The 22,950-nt window shown below is 44.3% G+C and overlaps 1 protein-coding gene across 1 annotated transcript in view; it reads right to left on the bottom strand.

Annotated features, from left to right (window-relative positions):
* Positions 1-3,791: 3,791 nt before the first annotated feature.
* LOC135290114 (lipoxygenase homology domain-containing protein 1-like) overlaps positions 3,792-22,950 on the bottom strand; it is a 60,895-nt gene continuing 41,736 nt past the window's right edge. The window contains exons 7-15 of the mRNA XM_064404002.1: positions 22,146-22,294; positions 19,061-19,184; positions 17,086-17,336; positions 15,067-15,202; positions 11,492-11,652; positions 11,092-11,178; positions 8,359-8,494; positions 6,368-6,522; positions 3,792-5,829 (exon numbers count right to left, since the gene is read on the bottom strand). Coding sequence (XP_064260072.1) covers positions 5,692-5,829; positions 6,368-6,522; positions 8,359-8,494; positions 11,092-11,178; positions 11,492-11,652; positions 15,067-15,202; positions 17,086-17,336; positions 19,061-19,184; positions 22,146-22,294 — 1,337 coding nt within the window. The 3' untranslated portion in view covers positions 3,792-5,691. The remainder of the gene's footprint in view (positions 5,830-6,367; positions 6,523-8,358; positions 8,495-11,091; positions 11,179-11,491; positions 11,653-15,066; positions 15,203-17,085; positions 17,337-19,060; positions 19,185-22,145; positions 22,295-22,950) is intronic.

Here is a 22,950-nt window from a genome sequence, read left to right as displayed (position 1 = left end):
TGGCTCCGTTTCTGGGGCAAAAGTTGAACTCCCTTAATTTTGAGCCTCGCAGCAGTATTCATCATCATCATACCCAAACCACACCAGGTATTATGAAGTATAAACTGTTCAGTGATGCCACTGAATGATTCAGAATTCAGCTCCTAAAAGCATGGATATTATAATGCCATGTGGTCGTAAGGGAGGAATAGTACTGCATCCAAGTGATGTACTAGTAATTCTGTAAATAACGCTCGGGGAAGTAACCTGCATTTACTTCTTGCAAGCACGGATCAAATGACCATTTTAGAAATCACTGACTCTAAGCCAACTGTTTAAGGAGTTGAAAGCACAGGCCTGGGAGTCGTTATTTCTCGATGCTCTTCCTGAATCTGACACAAACTCACAATTAATCCACTTAGCTTCTCTTTATCTCTGCTGGCTCCTTGTACAACAAAGATAGTTCTTCTTACAGAGCTCTTGTGATTGCTAAATGATGGATGATCCTATGGAGTCACAGCAAAAAATTCAAGTTAAAAGGCAAAACATAGTCGTGTATATAAATATGTAAATAACAAGAACAGAGAGACTTCAACAAGCTCTGTGCAATGAAGATCTATAAGGGTATGTTACAGATATCAGTTAGAGAGGAAGCTGCTTAGGCAGATTTTTGTCAGAGAATCTCCTTCCCATGTATATTGTAGCCTGGTTAGCACAGGGGAATGGAGCCTGTGGAGCTTTCTGCACAGGTGAGATGTGTTTCTGCTGGAAGGCATTTTGTCCCTGAGCTGTCTCACAGCAGCAGCTGAGTGTCACAAGGTCAATGGAGTAGCTTTCAGTATGAACCCAGCAGCAAAAGGTGTTTTCTCCAGACCATGTAATTGTGCTGTGTGGAAGAGTGGAAGTTAATCAAGTCCTGGAGACAAAGGCAGTGAGAACAACATGTCTCAACAAGCAACAAACAACAACAAGCAGAAAGAGAATCTTCCCTGGTGGAGTCTCCAACTAACCCCACTTGCACTGCTTCTTCTTGGACAAACCTTTTTCCAACCTCTCGCCCCTGCGGAGGCGATGGAGCAGAACTCCCTGAGCTCCTGCCAAAGCAGCGAGGACACAAGCTGTCCTTGGCCTACAGGAGTGGAGAGCAACACCCAAACGCTGCAGGCCATGGAAGTGTCTCTCCCTCACTTGGAGGATGCAGTGGGTGAGCACCTTTGCCCTCAGATCTCTCCAGACTCCATGACGACACCCGTACACTGCGATGGTGCCGCGGTCTCCCGGGAGACACGGGCACCAAAGGGAGTGAGAGGGAGCAGCTGTCCCTGTGCTTGGTGGCGATCAGTCATGTCACCTTCTCAATCTGAGAGGAAAGAGATAATGCTGGCACAAGGACAGCAAATAAAGCCACAAGAGCAACGCTGGTATCGCTTGGGAAAAGAGACGTTTAGAAAGATAAGAAGAGTGGAATTCCATCGCTGGTGACCTGAAGCCTGAAGGTACACCATGAATGTTTTTGGGGATAAGGTGTTGGGTTTTTCTCTCTGTCCTTTTGCCATCCCTGCCCTGAGGGGAATGCCCATGGGTGTTCCTGATCCACAGGGGCAAACTGAAGGGGAAGGGAGTCACTCCGAGCTAATGGAAGACACCCAGTCTAGCAGTCACATAAGGAGACAATTCAAAGAAGAAATCTCTGAAATGAGCCAGCTGCTGTGTGCAGTTAGACATATCTCTGAGGAGCCTGAGAAAAACAGCCCTTCACATGGACACTTCATGTCCAAGGAAAAAAGCCTGTCTAGCTTGCCTGCTTAACTCAGTAAAACATATGGTTGTGAAATATGATCAAAAGGCAGCAATGAGTGTGTGGCTGTTTGTTCCCTGAGAAGGGAGAGAGTGGCTTGCTTTTCACAACCAAGATGACATTGTGTCTGCTGCTCCATGCTGTCTCCACAGTGAATTTGTTCTCTGATGTGATGGGGCTTTAACAATGCCAAGAGGCTGGGGCTGGCTCCTGTTTTGTATTTGCCTTCCATCATTACAGTGGAGCTCTTTCAAGACACAAATAACCAGCTTAGGGGCTTTACCTTTGTCTTCAATTTTAAAATAATTGTGTTTGAGTTTTACAGTTCCACTTGTCCCTAGGATACGATCTTTTAGAACAGGTATATGGTGTTGTTAAATGGAGCTCACTGTATGTCCATCCTACAGGGCGGACATCCTGAGAGGGTAAGTGGGACTGCACTGGAGTTAATTTTTAATGTTTTCACCCAGTTCTCTCTAGTTTGTGCTGCAGTGTTGAGGAAGACCCCAGTTAGTGCCAGGGCAGATCATGCATCTTGTTCCCCACTGGCAGCCTCAGTACAGCACATTTATTTTGGCCACTCAATTGTCTAGGGAAGAGAAGACTACACTTATAACTCACCCACAGGAGTAAGCCACAGCCCCCTGCCCTAACACTGTCTCTGTCTGCAAGATGTGCATTTCCCCTCATGCAAGGAGCTCTCGAGATGGCAGCATAATAATTTTGCATGCTCCCAACACAAAAATAGCATCCCATTGCTCTGAGAAGGATGGGATGTGCATGTGAGGGACCAGAACCTCGTTACATGCAGTAACAGCAGCAGCTTGCAGAGTGTGCTTCTGCAGCAGGCAATTGCAGTGACACTGGGTGCGGTACTGGAAGGTTGCATTTTGTCTTTTGGAAATTCTCTGCATTACTGAGCTAATTGCTGAGACGTTCACAATCCAGATTGCTGGTCATTTGGTAAGGGGAGTTAACTGTATCTTAAAGCTCCCAAAACACACTCTTTGCTTTCAGGCTTAGCAAAAAATAAATGAACATATGAATAAATAAAAAGGATTAAGCTGTGCTCAGAAAGTTCCAGTCATGGACCAACAGCTAGGCTCTTCAAAGTCTGGCAAATGCAGAGACAGAGACAAATTTAATTTGCAAGCATTGTTTCCAGTACCTGTAGCAGGGGAATTCCACAGCCTCACTTTCTGGCTGTCCTTCTTCCCTCACTATCACTTTGGCAAGGTACCAGCCACTGCTTCCTCCTTTGCCATCATGCCCTATCCTCACCCTCCTCACCTGCTTCAGCGTTACTGCTTCAATGAAGAATTCATCAGCCTTTGAGGAGGAGAATAAAAAAGGTGAGGCAATATTTCTCCTTAAAAGCACACAAACAACTCAAATTTATTATTGCAATCAAACCAACATCATCAGCACGCTGCAAGAAAATTCTTGACAAGATGAAGGAGAAAGTATGACTTTACCAAAAAATAAAAAGCCTGAATAATTGTGCTATATGTGTAAGGTTAGATTTGTAAATATATGATCCACCAGCATTTTAAATCTGCCATGTCATTGCACACCCTCCACAGCTGTAAAAAAAGAAATGTTGATTATTAAGAAATTCATACAGAGAGGCAGGAAATCCAAGTTCAAAGCCCTGCTCAGATATAAGCTTTCTGAGTAGTAAGAAGCAGGTCACTTCAGACCAAATCTATGGAGGTGTTTGGAGGCACAGCTCAAAGTCATTACACTGTGTTAAAGTCAGGCAGCATTGACTACCCAGCACAGTTCAAACCCTTTTAATTTCCTGGCATGCCAGTGTGGGCAGGGCTGCACAGGGATGTTTCCAGCTGCTCCGTGAGTTGTATTTTCAGAATAGTGTGAACCAAACCCAGCAGATAAATACCCTCAATACCCCGAAAGAGACAAAGATTTAATGTCTTTTTTTTCCCTTTTCTTTTTTTTTTTCTTTTTTTCTCCCATGGAAATAACCAACCTACAGATTAGCCTGAGGGATGGCCCCTAAGATCAGAGCTCTGTTACTCAAGAGCTGACTGGCACCAACAATCCCTGATGGATAAGAGAAGAGAAGAGAAATGCATTAAAAGAGCAGGATATTCTTCTGGGAACCAGACCAGGCAAAAGTATCTGTGGCCCGTGTACAGATGCACACACATGGCACAAGCATGGTAAATCCTGGCTGTAAACACACAGCATAGCTGCAGTGCGTAGCCCAACAAGGAGACGTGCCTGCTGCAGTGGCCATCTGGATGGGATGCCTTGCTTAGGTAAGAGATGGAAAACCAGTGTCTTTTGGTTGTTCTTCATGTCCCAAAAGCACTCGTGGTGGTAGCATATATCCAGCTAGCTCCCAGGAAACACGGTGGCAGGGCAGTATTTACGCAAATACGAAAATTTATTAAAATGATAACAATTATGTCATCATTCAGGACTCCAAAGTCACCTTTAGAATGAGGACAGCTAAGCATTTTGCCACTGCTTAAAGTGTTAGTGATGGGCTTACATAAGTCAATGCTACTTACATACTCAAAAGTGCTGAATTGGGGATTTAGGGCATCAAAACCTCACTGACTCAGTCCAAGTCAATATAATTTAATTCATTAGTCCTGATGCTCACCTTACTTATTAATGGCTGATATAAATTAATGAGTAAGTAACTAACTGGAACCACAACAGGGCAAACACTTAATTTAGAGGCATCTTTAAATCTTACTTTCTACACAGGCTGTTAGTTTGCATCTGCAGGCAAACTTTTTAAGCCAAATTGGTAATCAAGGTTCTATTGGTTTAAGTGGCTGTAGATTAGAGACCGTACTGACTTAGCAACATTTCTTTTTAACAGGGTATCTGAGTTAATCAGTGTAGATATACTCATTCAGCTTCTTGAATATATGAGCTCTAAGTTTGTCAGGATCAATTCTTAAACAACTTCCCATTCATTCACCAGCTTTCAGCTCCTCGTGCCAGGAGAGCAGTTTTCCTCTAAAAGTCTCCAGTTTGGTTTATGTCATCTGCACACTATTAATCACTCCAACTGATTGCCAAAATTATTTTTCCCTTTTTATCCTCCATGCAAGTTAGCCTACAACTTATTTTTGTGATTAAATATCATAGAATGATCACAGAACCCTAGAATGATTTGGGTTGGAAGGGACCTTAAAGGGACTTTCCACTAGACCAAGTGGATCTAAGTCTCATCCAACGTGGACTTGGACAAGGATGGAACATCCCATAAAATAGCCATTATCTCCAAGTGTTTAAAATATTTTTATTCTCTGCAAACCAAGCATCTTTCTTTGGAACTGCACTGAAAAAGTCTTCAGCACCAAAACACAACTCATTTTGCTACCATTTTGACAAATAAAGGCTTCATCAAATGACAAAATGCCATCCTTTACAGCTTGGATCTACCTTTTATAGCTAAAATATATATAATGTCAATGCAAAAAAAAGATGTTTGCAAAGTCCCTTTATGCAAACTTATATATAATTTAGAAGCAGAATGGACTCTCACACTATGTAATTACCACATTTCCACAGACAGATCTTAAAAGCACAAGAAATACTTGATGCAAGTTCTTTTAAAGTCCACGAGAACTCAGTGATTTCAGTGAAGAATTGGAAACTCTGGACACTGAAAGGCAAATTTGAAGTGCTAATGCATATTTCAGAAGCCTAAATTCAATGGTCTATTTTGAAAACGTGACCTCCTTTTATCTTCATTTTCTTTCCACTCTGAACCTTCAATCAAATAATGACATGAGAGATGGGAAACCTTCAGAGTGCTGTGATCAGATTCTCAAAATCTCCTTCTGGAGATATTGATTACAATTTACCAGTCTAAGTTGGACCCTAGAGATCCAAAATTGGATACATATTAAGTAGCTTGACCCTACAGATCAGATCAGCAAACTATTTGCTTGCTGATACTGCCAGTGCTGCAAGGGCTTTAACGACTGTTCGACTTCTTCATTATCTCCAGCTTTCCAGGGAATAAGCTCTGTCTTCATTTCAGTCCATTTCCACCCCCCTGCACTCTGGACATGGACAGACAAAAAAATATGTTGAAAATCAGTTTGAAAATAAGACATAAAATTGAGTGCAGCATGGTTGAGGGAGACAAGGAATTACAAAGGAAACATGTTAGGCTTTGGGTTCTGACTTTCACATTAAATAAGATGCTTTTTTCTTCCTCTGCCCCGGGGAGCCAAATTTTTTGCTATATTAGATGGAAGGGAAAAGCCTCTCTTTTATTCTTGGAAGATTTCCTGGAAGCCTTCACCAGTCTGAAGATGCAATTTCAGGAGTCAGAACTTAGATGGGGAGCAAACCAAGAGACTCTTTCATGAGCATACATCAAGCAAGGGCACAGAGTCCCCGACCCAAGCCTCCCTCCAGCTGCAACCTGTTACGACGCTCTGTTGACAAGATTTATTTCCCCCCGCTTCCCTAGCCCGAGCTGGCAAGGAAGCCACTGGAGTTTACAACCACACATTAAAAAAAAAAAAAAATTAATTTACAAAATCATGGCACGGTTTAAGAACCTCGTGTGGAGGCGCCGCTGCGCGAACTTACGTTGCCTTTTTCAAACTTATTGACGGTGTTGATGCAGTTGTAGAGGACGCGCTCGCCCGTGTCCCCCTGGTCCCCAATGAGGCAGACGAAGACATTGGCATCTGTGCCACTGCCACTCACCGTGCCCGTGCACACCGTCACGCGATACTTGATCACTGGGGAGACACAAATTACAGGAATGACCCCAGAAACTATGTTAATTGCCGGTTTTTGAATTTACCGCGTTTCTGACAGGCTTGTAGTTAGCTTTAGGCGCTCGTGCTTCTTCCAGTTGGTGCTTCAGCTGGTGTATTGATTTGTACACTTCCATGTTATCACTAGAAAAAGGAGGGGCGTGTGAAAAGTAAAATAGAAAGGCCTGAAGCACTGAGAGAACCCATGAAAGTCCTCCAAACAAGGACGTAAAAATTCTGACCCTTGCAAGAAAACGTCATGCAGTGGAGTGCCCCTGCCCTGCTACCTCCCCTCCTGCCTTCCCAAGATGGCCCTGGGGGTGGGGAACTTTGCAATGCACATGGGGAAAACAACATTTTTAGCATCCAGGGCCATAAGGCAGATAAGAGGAGTTAGGAAGGGACAAGTGCTCAGAGACCTGAGGAATGGGCTGTTCATGTTGGATTTATGGGACAAGACAGCCCCAGCTGGCACCATCCCTGTGGGACGGTTATAATCACAGAATCATAGAATCATCACATCATGAAGGTTGGAAAAGACCCCCAATATCATCCCTATAAGAGTCCAAACTCTATGCGGAGGCTGGGTTGTCTTGCCTGCTTTTCACTTTCAAGGTCATCATATGGTTTTTCTGGGTGGATTTTTGATCTGCCACTTTCCTCCCTTGACCATTCCCTTTTCTCTGCCCCCCCATCCCAGTGGGTGAAGGATTTTCGGGAGAAATATCATGACAAGGAGCCAGCCCACAGACCAACTTTTGAGAGAGAACCCCTTTTCTCTACCTTGGAGAAAGGACAAGAAGCAGTGCTCCCACATTCCCTCCAAAATCCTCCTGCAAGCCCAACACGAGATGCTGCATCTCACCTCTGATCAGCACAAATTCTCCACACAGGAAAGTGCCTGAGTGAGGATTCAAGCTGCCCTCTCCACAGCTGATTAAAAATACATTTCAAAACTAGGTTTATTTACATTTTAATAACATCTGCAATTACAATTACTCTTCCTCTTCTGAGAAGCTGCTCCACTGCATGCAGATCACCAATGTCAGAACCAGAAATTTCAGAAAATGGGGGACTCAAGGCCTACAGAGTGTGGATGCTTTGGTGGAAAGATGCAAAATTCCACCGTCTACCTTGAGATGTTCTGCTCTCTCAAATTCTCCTGCTAAGTAGATTTAATTCTTGTGACACAAGGTCAAGGCAGAAGTAACTACTCCAGGAAGCCAGGGCAAAGTTCTGCAGCTTTCCTTAATTAAATCTCCAACTCAATTGAAAGAATAAATAGTTTGGATTGCTCACACATACTGAAAGATGCATATGCACACACCACTGTGCTGTGCAACTTACTATATATTTATACATACAGCTGCATGAATTTGCATATAACTAAATAAAACTTTAAAGCCCAAAATATGATTGTCAAATTTTAGATTCCATTTCAGCTAAGCTTGCTTTCCATGAATATTCCTCAAACCTTGCATTTCACGTTTTAAGGGAGACCGGAAAAAAAAACCACAAGTTTAAAAAAGAAACAAAAAACAAGCCCTGGAAACAATTGTGCTGTGGCCAGATCTCTCCCATTTCCCACCACAGAGAAATCTGCTCCCCCCCCCCCCCCAGAAAAAAAATTAATAAAAGGCTGGGATTTCTCAAGGTTCATGCAGCTAATGATGCACACAGAAAAACACTGCAGAGAGAAAGTGCCAGAAAGAGAAGTTAATTGAATTGCATCAGTCTGCCTGTGCATCTCTCACACAAAGAGGGTTTCTTTCTATTCAGGTCCTAAGCAAGCCTCTGCACAGAGCCCGTGGCTCTCACCTGGCATGACTTCAGTCACCAGAGATCCCTCAGCAGGGAGCTCCCGCACGATCTCATTGTCCTCTTCATTTATATCTAGCCAGCGGCCGCAGTTGAATGAGTATTTTTCTTTTGTCAGCGTTTTCAGCAGAGTTACCTTCATTAAACCAAAACACCGCGTGAGTTCAGAGGCTTAGAGGCAAAAAAGCAACAAGATCCTGACAGGTTTTTTGCCAGGGAGGCAAGATTAGGTATCAGCAGAGAAATAAAACACATTAATAATGAGACCGTCCATGTTGTGCACTGTAGTGATGCACGGAGCAAAGTCTGTCACAGCTGATGGCTTTTCATTCCTCCTTTCTCCAATCATTCCATGGCATTGAGGAACTTTTGAGGGATTCTGTGGCTCTGCAGATGTCTCATCATGACAACCCCAAGGAGAAAATCGGAGATGGGGCTTGTGCTGTGGGTTCCTGCTGATGAGAATCAATGTATTAAGTGAAAAAAACCCCAAAACCAAATTGCAGGAACCCTGAAAAAAGATCTGCAGTAGCTCCCAAAGGAGTAATGAGCAATAAGGTGGTGCTCTGCAGTTGTTTGTTGAAGTGTGTAAAGCAAGGGTGTGATGAAGGTCTGTAAAATCACAGGTGAAAATGAAGAAGGCAGAGAGGGATCAGATGTTTCCCTCTTCTGCCTCAAGAAATGCAGGGCATCAAATGACACCTGTGGAACAAAGTTCTAAGCAAAAAAAAAAAAAAAAAAAAAAAAGGACAAAATCAGCCTGTGAAGTCCTTGCCAAAAGCTATTAAGGTTTAAGCTGAATGTTTAAATGTTCAAGGCAAGGCTGGAAACTTCAAACCAATGACTGGAAAAATAAATCTGCTAAATGCTTTCTGTTTGGTAGATCAGTTTAGGAAGTGTCCAATTGGAAATATTCAAAACCTGAAAGAATGTTTGGAGGAAGCATCATAAATGCTTGTCTTTTTTTCTTACACTTCTAAAACCACAACCTTATGTGACACAAGAGAGAAGATGTTGGGCTCGAGGGAACTTTTGGCCTGACCAGTGTGGTTGTATTGGGTTCTTGTGGTAGAGAAGGGAAGCTTGACCCAGCATGAAGCAAACCAGGCATGAAATGTGGGAGGACTGGAACAAAGCATCATTCAGGTTTCATCTAATTTCCAAGACGCTATAATGGGTGCACAAGTGGTGGGATTCCTGTGCCATGAGTCTGATCCATCCAGAAAACATCAGACTGTGTGTATGGACAGACTTATTTTCCTGAAGTCATAGAATCATAGAATCATTCCGTTTGAAAAAAGCCTAAAATGAGTCCAACCATCGAGAAGAACATAAATTCATTCTTGCATTTTAACCAGGTTTACTTAGTTTGGCCAAAAGGGAATCCTAGACACACTCCACGTTACCCCTTGTCCTTCCTGAAGAAAATTTTTCTGCGGGAAAATAAGATACCACAGGGAAGAGAGCCATAGAGCTGTGGAAGACACAAACATTCTTACTCATCATCTGTGAACAAACTAATGGGGATGATTTCAGTGGCCCAAAGTCTGACCAGGAATTTTTTTGTCATAAAAGACAGACTTCTCCCACCACATTCTCCCACCATGTGGTGACAGCAGCAGCACTTGATGCCCTCCTACCCTTGGAGATGGGTGTTGGCAGTGGATGGTTTCACAGCTCCATGACAATGCAGAAGAGCAGGATCTGTCAAAGCACATTAGAGGAGCCCAAGAAAAAGCTCCAAGTGGTATTATCTGATTTATCAACACACTTATTTACAGATGCAGAGCAAAGTGTGTGTTTTGCTAAGAGCGGAGAGTGCCATCCAAGCTGCTCAGGAGGAGCAGGGGTGAAGCTTAGAGGTGGAATTACTGTCCAGACAATCCAGGTGAGGGGTGATAGCACTGTAATCCATGCTGGTAGAGCAAAGGACATCAAGCAGGTCACCCGTGTCATCTCCCACCCAGCACAGGGCTGCTCTCCTCTGCACAGTCTCCGTGGCCTCCTCCAGCCTGCAGAAGTTCAGCTCACATCACAGGGCTGTCAGCACTTCAGGGCAGGGGATGCTACAGTGTGCAATCTCTGCTGGAATCGGGTGGTTTTTTGCCATTATTGGCATTGCAAATAAGCCACAGAAGGAGTAGATTTGCCTTTCTGTACAGTAGTGGTGTCTAAGAACAGGAAGTTTTCTGAAGAGCAAGGAAGAAGCCCCTGGTAGCAGTGAGATGAGTACATCTGTTGTCTGACATGGGAAGGGTGGGAAAGTGGGATTTTCACCACCAATCTGAGCTGCTGGGAGCTGCCTCTCCCTGTTGCTCTCACTTCCCACATACAAAATCACACAATCATTTGATGATCCACCAGGATCATCAAATCCAACAATTCCCCCAGCACTGCCCAGCACAACACTGACCCACGTTCCCAAGTGCCACATCCACATGGCTTTTAAATCCCTCCAGGGATGGGGGCTCACCACTGCCCTGCAAAGCTCTGCCAAAGCTGGACAACCTTTTCCATGAAGGAATTTTCCCTAATGTTCAATCTAATCCTTCCCAGCTGCAACTTTTGACCATTTTATCTTGTGCTCTGGCAAGGCAGGCACCACAGAGCACTGCACATCATCATCACTGCACATCAAGCTCAGCTGCCAGCTGCAGTGACCCAGGACTGGCACTGCAGAGCTCTGCCACCAGCCTGGCTTTCCAGGTCTTCCTTCCCTTGCTGTCCCCTCACCTTATTCAGATGCCAGCCAGCAAAGGGATTCCTTTTCTCGTGCCATATCCGAAGCTTATAAAAGTTCCCAAGATCAGGAAGCTCTATCTGTAAATGGGTAAAAAAGGTGCAACATCCATTTCTGTAAGTCAGCAAAGCACACACACAAAGAGCATCTCTGACCATCTTTAAAGAGTTAAATCAGAGAGAAGTCAAAAATATCAGCCTATTCCCTGTTTTGGGAAGACAAGCCATATCCATAGGCAAGTAAATAATCACCACCAAATGGAGTGACTTCACATCAACTTTAGAAGAATCTAATGGAGAAAAATCTCATACTGATGATTTTCTGCCCAGGATTGAAGCTAAACCCCTGGAAAATACAACCAAGCCAAATCTACCACTTGCACAACACTCATACCATGAATTTGTCAGTCTGTCCAGTTTCAAAGTTGTCTGAATTGTTATCTAGCTTCATCTCATCTGACTTCCCTTTGTCTCCATAAATCTGGAAGAAGATGGTGGCATCTGTTCCTGCATTTTTAATGTCACTTGTCCAGATCCACAGAGACCAGGGATTTTCTAGAAAGAAAGGTTAAAGATACTTGTTTTAAAAAGTAATTTTTAGAGGGTGACCTGGTAAAAACATGATTATCACTGTTTCTCCTGGTAGGTAGAGAGGGTAGGATGAAGAAAGACAAAGACATTTCATCTTTTTCTGCACAAATGTAATCAGCTGCTGCATGACGTGCAGGAATGAGATTGGAAACACAGTTCTGTAATTTCATTTAAAAGAAAAAAAAGCCAAAAACATAAACAACCTTTTTTCTAGTGAGCTATATTCTCTTGTTATAGTCTATTAACAGGGTAATGCAGGGGTGTGACCCAACCCCATTGTTTCAGTTCACTTCTCAAATACCTACAACTCAAGCTTCAAAGACCATAAATTCAGGGCAATATTCTTCTTCCCTTTTGTCAGTATCCAGTTACTTGTGCACAGTGCAGTGCAGCTCCAGGTAGCTCCTAAAGACTTGTCTGGTCTGTGTCTGGAATAGGACACAGACATGCATCACCTCATCCTGAGATAAAAAGCCTCCCAAGACTGGACTAATTATCCCAAAAATGCTTCTTGCAGAACAGGCTGTCTCAAAGGGCACTCAGATGTCCACCCCTAGTGAGGCTGCACCATGTGGGACAAACACACTCAGAAGTACAATACCTTTACTCAGTGTAAAGATATTTTCCAAAAGGTTTTGAATGATTTAAATGCCTAAATTTGACACGACTTCAGCTAACACCTTCTTTAATACTACATGACATACCCTAAGATTGTGGCCAGTCTGCAAGATTTTTATCTCAAGTCTTCATCCAACATTTCAACCATAAGTCCAGTCCACCTGCAGCAACTTTACATTTTCATACCAGAATATTGTTGCATATATAAGGGTGACATTATTTCCTCTAAAGAGCCCCTCATCTGCATACCTTATTGACCATAATGTGTGTCATTTCTGCAGGCCTTGCTGCACCTACAGGAGAGAGAACAGCCTTCTTTCCTCACTCAGACATCAGCTGAATTATTAACAAATCCTAATGAGAGAATTGCTAACCCTTTCAGCACACCCGAGCCCACACTAGCACAGCTTGACCTTCAGAGCCCAGAATGGAATATAAAAATATGATGGCATGCATATAAATTAGATTTTTACTGGTCTACTCTGTGTTTGACTGTATAAAAAAGAGGCAAGAGCTACTGGAAAAAAAAAAAAAAGAGGGGAAGAGGGATCTCAGAAAAAGTTTTGCCCCTGTTTTAATAATATACAAAATATTCATGATCACTCCTCTCTGAAATGCAGCAGCAAGTTTTAGACGAGCAGAAATGAAGCAAAATCTGTGGATGGAGAAGCTTGTTCTGGGGAAAGCTGCAAGTGCAATTCAGACACCAAAGACTTCTCTCATCTGTGTGTTTTGCCTCCCTGCCCTCTGGCTGAGGGAAAGGAGGAGTGAAGCATGCATGGAGGGGGAAATGGGGCCTTGTACCAGGATTAAATGCTGATAGAGGGCTCTCAGGGAGAAGCTGCCCAGGGGAGATGTGTCTGAGCTAGGGCTGAGGCTGCTGGGGAAGGCCAGGCATTTCCCCAGATACCCATCATCATCCTCCCAGGGCTTGCTGGGCTCATCCCCTGGGCTCCCATCCTTTCACACTGAGGTATCCAGGCACTCTGGAAATTCTCAAAAGCCCAGGGCACAAGCACCAGGGAGGACAAGACCTGGCACAACAGTTTCCAGGATAACATTCTAGATAAGGAGAGGAGAGAATGAAAAAAAAAAAAACAAAATAAAAAACCCACAGAATAAATACAAGCTACATATGGAGCTGCAATCTGCTGCGGGAGCAGCTTCTGGATGCTGTGCTGGGAGACGTTTCACCATGGATACCCCAAGTGAGGCTGAAGCCAGCTTTGATCATCCCTGCAGAAAGGGACAGTCCTGTGTGCACAGGGAGATAGGCGAGATGACATAATAGGTCTTTTCTAACTCCCAGTCTTACACTTCTATAATCTGGCAGCTAAAGGTCACAGATTTCTCAAGGCTAATGCTCTCTGTCTATCTCCTGCAATGCAGTGGTGAGGGAATTAGCCTGTCAATAACAATCAGAGCTGATAATAGGGGGTTAAAGGTTGCAGATGCTTTAGCTAAATGGACCGAGTCGGAGGTGCAATGTGGTTACAACGCTGACTAACATTTAGATAAAGCTTATTCAAATGAACTGCTGTTTAAGCAGGAGCCCACCCGAAGCACTCTCGGATTAAACCGTGCCTATTATCCTAATTAAAATATTCTGTTTACACATGGGCACACCGGCACGGGCCGGGCAGCAGAGATATTTTTTGGCTTGGTGCAGAACCAGGCTGGAGCTGGAGCGTGTGGGGATGGATGAACATGCCCACTTGGCACAGCACAGAGCAGCTCCTCCCAGCAAACGTGTGCCATTGCCTCCCTCTGGAGAAAAGGCTCCGCATCCAGCACGCACCTGCCAGATGGACAGGGCTAAAACCTCTTATTTCTCTAGGGTCGGGAATAAAAATAGGTGGAGTCAACAAGGAAGAGTTTTGTTTTATTTCACATTCTCCCTCCCCTCCTCCACTAAGGTTTGTCTCCTTGTTGTATTTTTTGTTCCCATCTATGATAAGAAAGCTTTGCTCCTGTAGTGATAAGCGAAACAGCCTGGCTTGTCTGCAAAGGTAAGATGATGTCTGAGGGAGTCTAAGCCAGTGGACCTTAAGGAAATGAGTACAATGAGTACAAAATTCTTCAAAATATTTAGGAGTTTAATTTTATACTCCCCTAAAGCAGTACTTTCAAAGCTGAAACCCATGCCCCATCATCAGAAGGACGTGGAGCTGCTGCAGCCAGTGCAGAGGAGGCACGGAGATGCTGCCAGGGCTGGAGCCCCTCTGCTCTGGAGCCAGGCTGGCACAGCTGGGGCTGCTCCCCTGCACAAGAGAAGGCTGCAGGGACACCTGAGAGCCCCTGCCAGGGCCTGCAGGGGCTCCAGGAGAGCTGCCCAGGCACTGGGGACAAGGCCTGCAGGGACAGCACACAGGCCATGGCTGCACTGCCACAGGGCAGGCACAGATTTTGGGATGTTGGGCAGGAATTGCTGGCTGGGAGGGTGGGCAGGCCCTGGCCCAGGGTGCCCAGAGCAGCTGTGGCTGCCCCTGGATCCCTGGGAATATTCAAGACCAGGCTGGAGGGAACTTGGAGAAGTCTGGGATAGTGGAAATTGTCCCTGCCAATGGCTGGGGGGTTGAAATGAGATGACATTTAAATGTCTCTTCCAAACCCAAACCATTCTATGATCCAGTGACTGAATCCACCCGAGCCTCTCCTTGACCCTGGCTATACCCATGTCACTGAGGTGACCTCAGGGGGATGTGGCCTGTGGGAGGAGGGGTGATGGCCACAGGAGGCTTCTGGAACACCTCCACCTACTTTTCAGCCTTTTCTGGCGCAGGGAGACCATTTCATAGAGCTCCCTCTCAATGAGACCGTCCCCTTCATCTTCATCCAGCCACTTCCCACATGGGAAGGTTTGCTCAATCCCAGTGAACGGGCAGTAAACCACCACCTGGGGAAAGAGATTGGGACAGTGAGATTGAATATTCTGCTACTGGCAGCCCACAGGACCTTGGTGCTGAAAACTTAAACAAACAGAGAAAAGACAGAGCTGGAGATCTTGGTCCTGCTCTCAAATTCAGGTTTTCTGCACCAATATGAACCAGTCAGGTTGCACAAATCCCAGTTCTGACTACAGCCACGACTCATCTGTTCTGTTATTCCCATTTTTGCAGCAGTACATCACAATGGGTCACCCAGGAAGAGGTGAAACACCAGGAGGGGAAGGGAATGGGAGCAGGGAGGGTGGCATCAGCAGTGAGCGTGCAGCACAGGCCCTGCACCACACCAGGGCTCTGCAGAAAACACAGGCTACAAAAAGCCTTCAGACATATCCATCCCAAGCTGATTCTGCTTGCCAGGAAAACTGAATTTCCTCGTAGCTTCAGGGTAAGCATCTGCCTTCCTCTCCACCCTCCTGATGACCTTGTACATGATCTAGTGTTGTCACCAAAAGCTGGGAAATAAACTCTCCAACCAGTCTGCTGGGTTGGAAAGACAAAATTACTTTCTTAACAATGCTGGATGCATGGGAATTTCACCTCAAATCATGAGCATCAACTGAACAGAACAAATATTAAACTAATACATATTTGTCACATTCCTATCACATATTCATTACACTTCCTGTATGAATGAATATATGCTTATTATTTCCATGAAGTTACTTGGATATGATAGGAGTGTTTGGGGATTTTTGGTGGTCAATGGAGCTTGCCATTCCTCAAAATTCCCTTATGGTCCCAGATCTTCTAGTGAATCTTTTTTCCTGGAGAGTATCTCAAATATGCGTCCAGGTTGTGATGCACTTCTCTTCATCATTCTTTGCTCTGGCACTCCATCTCTGTTCTCGAAACTAAGATATCTACCAGTACATATTAATCACTGGTGGAAGCAAACAAGGAAGCGTTAGCTGGCACAAAACTTATTAGTCACAGATGCAGGGAGTTAACATAAGGCCACATTAATCTCTGGCATGTGTACCAAGCACTGGATGGTACAAAACCAAACATTACCCACGGATATAGGGATCACACACCACGTGCTAAATTTAGAAGAAATTTCCAACATCTTTCCCCAGTGCTGTGTAGAATTCTTCTCGAAGAAATATAACTTGTTGGGTAACAGCTTTGCATATTTCTCCACTGGTTCCTAGTAGCAGCTGTGGTCAACCACTTTCTATTGGGTTTTTTTTTGGTGTTTGAGGGTTTTTTTTGTTTTTTTGGGATTTTTTTTGTTTTATTTCCCTCTATATATATATAAATTATTATTATTTCTGAACCTCCATAGCAGCATCTAGAAACTTCAGGGCAGTCTGAGCATAGATGATAACTTTGAAATGCTCAGCACAATCCAAGGCTGCATTTCTGTCCAGCCCCTTGGGCAAGCATCTGAAGGTGCTTTTGGAGCTGAGCAAACAATAATCTCTGTGACTGCAGAGGGGCAATCAACCCAATTAGCGAGTGATTGACTTATGCATCTAACGTGCCTTTGAGGCAATCAGCTGCTCTCGTGTGTGATGTATAATATTGACTTGTTAAACCGGGGGTATTGCCTTCCAGACAAAAGCAGAGATATTTATTTATTTGTTTGTTTGTTTGTTTGTTTGTTTATTTATTTATTTATTTATGTATTTCATTTTATTTATGTATTTATTTATTTCTGAACTGGTCTGGGCTGTCGGGGTCAGGTTGTGAATGAGGAGCAGGTCTGACATCTCCCTGCAGGGGAAACTCTTGGCAGTGTTGGCCCAGTGGTGGTACTTCAAAGAGCTCATTCCAAACAGCATTGTTCCAAACCTAATGATTCCATGAGTTTGTGATAATTAAGTCTCACCTTCTCACAAAACCAGCCAGAGCTGACGCCGCAGTTATCATGCCCAATGGTGACTCTGCTGAGAGGGCTGAGGAGGGCAGCTATCTCCACGTTGAAGAGATCCGTCCTGGCACGCTCAAATTCACCTCCTTCCAAGAAAATCTTCCCACTGTTCTTCAAGCCTTTGGAGCCATGGAGGATCACGTGGATCTTGGAGTTGGTGCCCGCTCCTCTGATATCTCCAGTCACTACAGCCACGTTGTACACAATGCCTGGGGGAATCAGAAATTTGGTTAGGGGAAAAAAGAAGGGAGGAAAAGAGTCTGAGAGTTATGGCTTTGATTGGATTTATGTTGGAGACTCTATTGATTTCCCACTGGTCTTTTTTAGCTTCTCTCTTACACACAGTGCAATGCTTCATTTATTTTTGTCCCACACATAATTCTGAGAAATATACATGTACCTTCAGCCTGCCCAAGAAAAACAGGCATGGGGTGACAAACTCCCTATTCTATGGCCTGATGGGAAAAATTTCTTTTTTCTTCACTCTGTGATGCTGATTAGGTGAAGAAAGGTAAAAAAAATTAATTGGCAAGTATGTAATTTGATTTTGAGAAATACCAAGCACACAATAGGTCAGAGAATGCTGAGAGGATGGAGAAGTGTTTCTTTAAACAGTGGTGGCAAAATCTGCAATATCACAAAACTCTGAAAACTTTGGGTTTATTTGTTTCTCAGCCTATAATGCTGCTGAAGCCATCAGGACCTCCACAGTCACAGTGAGAACCCACAGATATCAGCAAAACAAGGTTTGGGAGAGGTATCAGCCCAGCTGGAAGAAAGAAAACTATCCCTGAAAAGAAACCTATTTATTTAAAAGTGTCCTTGGGGGTTTTTTCCTATCTCCAACTGTTAGTCTAAGAATGAAAACACTTCTTCCCATAAGCCTTACCTCACAGAAAAGCACATCTTAAACCTGTCTCATGGCATCAAAAACACACCTAAACACTATAGGAGCACGTAGAAAATAGTTGAGACCTAAGCCAAGTTTTTTGATTAAATCAGACAGAAATTGCAATAGGGACCTGGGATGAAGCAAAAACGTCAGAACTCACTCTCACAAATAATTCTCTCTTTGAAATTTACATTAAAAAGTACTCAAGCATGCTTTACTGTTGATGTATCTTCAACAAAATCCCAGAGAGCAGGAAAGAAAATACACAGTCATGAGTAGTAAAAGACAAAGGAAGATTTTTGGGATTGAATTAAATTTCTTTCCAGTTTCTTCCCTTGATTTTCCCCAACAAGCATCCTGCAGCGAGGGATCTTGCACCCAGACCACTTTCCTCATGCACATGCAGATGCTGAAGACCATACAAGGAAGTAAAGAACAGTTGTTACATGCATCATCACAGTGTTTGCCTTCATGCTATTAAATAAATACAGGCAGAACACTATCCAAATAATCTTCTGCCTTATGACAAGTTCTTTTATGGACTTTACATCCAGGTTTCTTTTAACAGAGACATAAACTTTGATTGTCTTTGCTTTAACCATGTTGGATAATAAAAAAGACTGATTTAGGGCTCAGCACTGGGTTTCTTGTTTTGTAAAAGGATGTTTAGCTCGCCAGACAAGAAACTGAAGTACAATATTCACTACTTTGTGCTTTCAGAAATAACAAACCATTTGTTTGAGTGCTGCTGAGCAATTTGCTGAAGGTACAAGCTGTATCTTTTATTCCCTGCCCAGCAGCCCCTTATCCAGGTGCACCAGATGACAAACCAGCACGTGGGTCCTGCACAGCTTCACAGGTGAGACACAAAGGTGGGAAAATGTGCTGGCAGCTCAGGAACCCTCACACAAAACAGCCTATCACCAACAGAACACTTCACTGCAAGCCCCCCTGAGCATAAGGCATTCAATCTTCTGAAGAAAACATGGCTAATAGTCTTAATTTCCCATTTCCCACCACAGATTTGGGCCATGATTTTACCTGTGGCTTCAGTGCCCCCAACAAGAATGTCCCTCTGTATTTTCCCGTCATCTTCGTCTAAAGCGAACCAGCGTCCAACTGGGAATTGGTACACACATTTGTTGCCTATGTCCTCAATGATCACCTAAGAGAAAAGAGACACCACGTTGGAAGATATCATGGGAAAAGCAAAGGTTTTACACAACGGGGTGGCAGAAGAGCAGAAGCTTAATGTACACACCGTCACTATGTATCTAACATACTCAATACTCAAGCAGATCCCACTCCACTCCCTAATTAGTGCTGATAGAATTTCAGACAATCAGTGAATAAAAACCCAGCTTTTATATATGTTTGTTTTTTTTTTTTTTTTCCAGTGAACCCACTCTGCATCTCTTGCAGTGTAGGAGACCAGATGTCTCTGCTATCAAGACCAGCTGGCCTGGCCTGTCTTCCTTCTCTCCAGAGCCTGTTTGCTGGCTGCTCCTCTCCATCAGCTGAACGACAGCTCTTTGTTCTGCTTTGGGAGCAGGCTGTGTTCTCTCTCTCTGCTTTAGAGCCTGGTTATAAAATAATGCCTTGGAATTTCAGGGCAAATCCAGACCATCAGATGAGCCTGTGTGACACAGTACTAGATCCCAGACAGTTACTCCAGGGTGGAACCACTGCGGAGGCACTGCCATAAAAGCCCTGTGGCAGGAAACAGTTTCTAATTTGGAAGGGTTTGGCTCTTGGACCACAGTGAGGTGGAGATGTGCTGTGCAAATATCACGAGGTTTAACAAGGCCAAGTGCAGGGTCCTACACCTGGGCTGGGGCAATCCAAAGACAGGCAGGACAGAGAATGGATCAAGAGCAGCCCTGGGAGAGGGAGCTGGGGGTGCTGTGGGTGAGAGCTGGAGCTGCCCCAGCCTGAGCCCCCTGCCCTGGGCTGATCCCAGCGTGGGCAGCAGGGCAGGGGGATCCTGCCCCTGTGCCCTGGGCTCAGGTGAGACCCCACCTGCAGAGCTGCCCCAGCCCTGGCTCCAGCAGCACAAGGACGTGGAGCTGCTGCAGCCAGTGCAGAGGAGGCACGGAGATGCTGCCAGGGCTGGAGCCCCTCTGCTCTGGAGCCAGCCTGGCACAGCTGGGGCTGCTCCCCTGCACAAGAGAAGGCTGCAGGGACACCTGAGAGCCCCTGCCAGGGCCTGCAGGGGCTCCAGGAGAGCTGCCCAGGCACTGGGGACAAGGCCTGCAGGGACAGCACACAGGCCATGGCTGCACTGCCACAGGGCAGGCACAGATTTTGGGATGTTGGGCAGGAATTGGTGGCTGGGAGGGTGGGCAGGCCCTGGCCCAGGGTGCCCAGAGCAGCTGTGGCTGCCCCTAGATCCCTGGCAGTGCCCAAGGCCAGGCTGCATGGGGCTTAGAGAAGTCTGGAATAGTGGAAGTTGTCCCTGCCCATGGCAGGGGGTGGGACCTGAGGTTGATTAAGGTCTCTGTCAAACCAGACTGTTTTAGAATTCTGTGGTACTTTGCTGAAACAAGCTGGGGAACAATATTCCCCTCTAATATTCAACTAGTTTTTGGCATCTCCTGCTGAGGTGTTTCTTACCAATATATTTTTCTGGACTCCTGAATTCTGCCGTAGAGTTACTGTGGTATTTTAAACCAGCAGAGAAGAGTATTAAAGGATTTCGGTCACAAGAGAAGAAATCAAAATCTCTACTCCTCTGTGTGACTTATGTCTCAGAGGGAGGAAAAAAAATCACTATTATGGATAGAAAGCCCTTGACACTTCTCAACAATGAGGGAGAATCTGAAATCTGTCCTTTCTGATAAATTTATGAAACCATTCTTTGGGAAACAGAGCTTCCCCTCTTGTCATTCATCCCACACCGTGCTGTTGCCTGTAGCACTCCTGAGTCCTGTTGTACCTCCACAGACACAGAGAGCAGAGCCTGCCAGGGCTGGGATTGTCAGCATGAGAGAGCTGGAGTGCTAGAGACTAAAATAGAATAGGTTTGGGAGAAATATCAGCACTCCAGTGCCTCTCTACCAGCTGATCCTCTTTGGGTTCCTTTCAGTAGGTTTATTATTACACTTGGAGGTGAAAAACCATCTCTGAGTATAAAAGCGCTCTGAAAACACAAGAAACATGAGAACAGGTTCATCCTGGAGTGACAACACTGGAGTGTCCAAGTATTGAACCAAATTACAGAAAAAAACATCTAAAACCAGTAGACAACAACAGAACTATTTTAGCTCAGTTCTCCAGTCTTCCATCCGAATTTGCAAGGCCAAAGCTGCATCGTACTTAATCCTAATTATCCTGGAGGCTTGGGGCAGAGTACAGGGTTGATGTGTTGGCTGCAAGTAGCACTACACCAGGTTCTGGGACTTGAGCAACCTCACCAACCGCATCAAAAATTATGTCATTACATCTGTGAGGTGAGAATGAGGTTCTGTGTTTTTTGCCCCCCCCACTATTCATGACATTGAGCAACCTCTCTGTTTTTCATTTCCACATTTTGCATGGGCTGCCAACATTGTAACTTTTCCTGCATTGTGTGGTGGGGGAGAAGAATGTGCTAATATTTGCATTTGTATAACATTGAATTATCCTGCTGTTGAGGATTTACAAATATGGGGTCAGGTCTTCTGTGGATTAAAGCCAGCTGTGTTAGACTACATCAGCAGAGGAAAGAAAATGAGACCAGAGGAGTCACAGATTTCTCCTTTTAAAATATTCCTTCAACTATTACACTAAAAGCTGTAATACCTTCCTACCCCATAGCAGCAGATTAAAATGAGCAGGAAAGTGGAAGAATAGGGTCTTTGTGGCAAGCATATCTCTTTTGCTGAGCCAATGATAAATCACTTAAATTTGGGCAAGCTATGAGTCTGCAAATTTTCACTGTGAACAGATCCAACAGATAACTCTTGGATTCTGGTATTTTTATGGTCATGGTAATGAGTTAAGTCAAGAGAATGAAATGATTTGTGTCCTTCTCAGTAACCTGTATCACCAGCAATTATCCTTAAATCTCTTGCTACCAGACCACTGAGAGGATGAGATATTTTGAGCCCATGAGATGCTTATGTTGGATGTCTCAGGAGTAACTAACCTTTGCAAGGAACCAGCCAGCAGAGCCTCCCTTGTTATTGTGCCCAATATTAATTTTTCTTAATTTTCCCAGATTCGGAGCATCAAGTGTGAACTTGTCTTCCGCTCCTTTTTCAAAGTTGTCTTTGTCGTTGTCCAGTTTCCTCACACCTGAATGGGCAAAGAAAAAGTAAAAAATAAAAGCAAAACAAACAAACAAACAAAAAAGTCCCACAACAAAACAAACAAACAAAAAAAATCCCCCAAACAAATAAGTAATCAATAATAACTCCAAGGAGGAAAGAGTTACTGGCACATGCATGTTTGTAAGTGAAGAAATATTTAGGAATGTCAGAAAGTCACCACTGACTGAATCAAATATTCCCTAGATATCAGCTCCCTGCACCCAGGACTCAAGGCAAAGGCAGAGGACTTTCTATTCTAATAAAAAAGGTACCTTTTCTCAAGCCTACAAAAGACCAGGATTTCCATTCTAATGTCACAGTTACTTGCAGCTCTCAGAGCTTTCAGAAATATATATCCAGATGGCTCTTAAATATATTTTTTTTCATATCACCACATTTTCTTTTTATTTTTACTGTCTTTGAAAATCTCCAAACTGTTCAAGGAAGGCTTTGGTCACAAGCTGCAGATTCTGACATTTCAGGACACGGAATTCTTTGCTGTATCCGAGAGGAAGGATTTATTTTCAAATTAGGACCCAGCCAGGGCTGTTGGCTTTTTCCTGATCTCACAGGGCTTTGCCTTTATGAAAAGTATTAAAGCTGAGCCCCTGTTTGCAGGCTGTGTGATGCTGTGAGTGGGAT

Source organism: Passer domesticus, chromosome Z (assembly GCF_036417665.1).
Source record: "Passer domesticus isolate bPasDom1 chromosome Z, bPasDom1.hap1, whole genome shotgun sequence".
Lineage (NCBI taxonomy): Eukaryota > Metazoa > Chordata > Aves > Passeriformes > Passeridae > Passer > Passer domesticus.
Note: the sequence above shows the minus strand (reverse complement) of the source record. Positions and strands in the feature narration are given on the sequence as shown.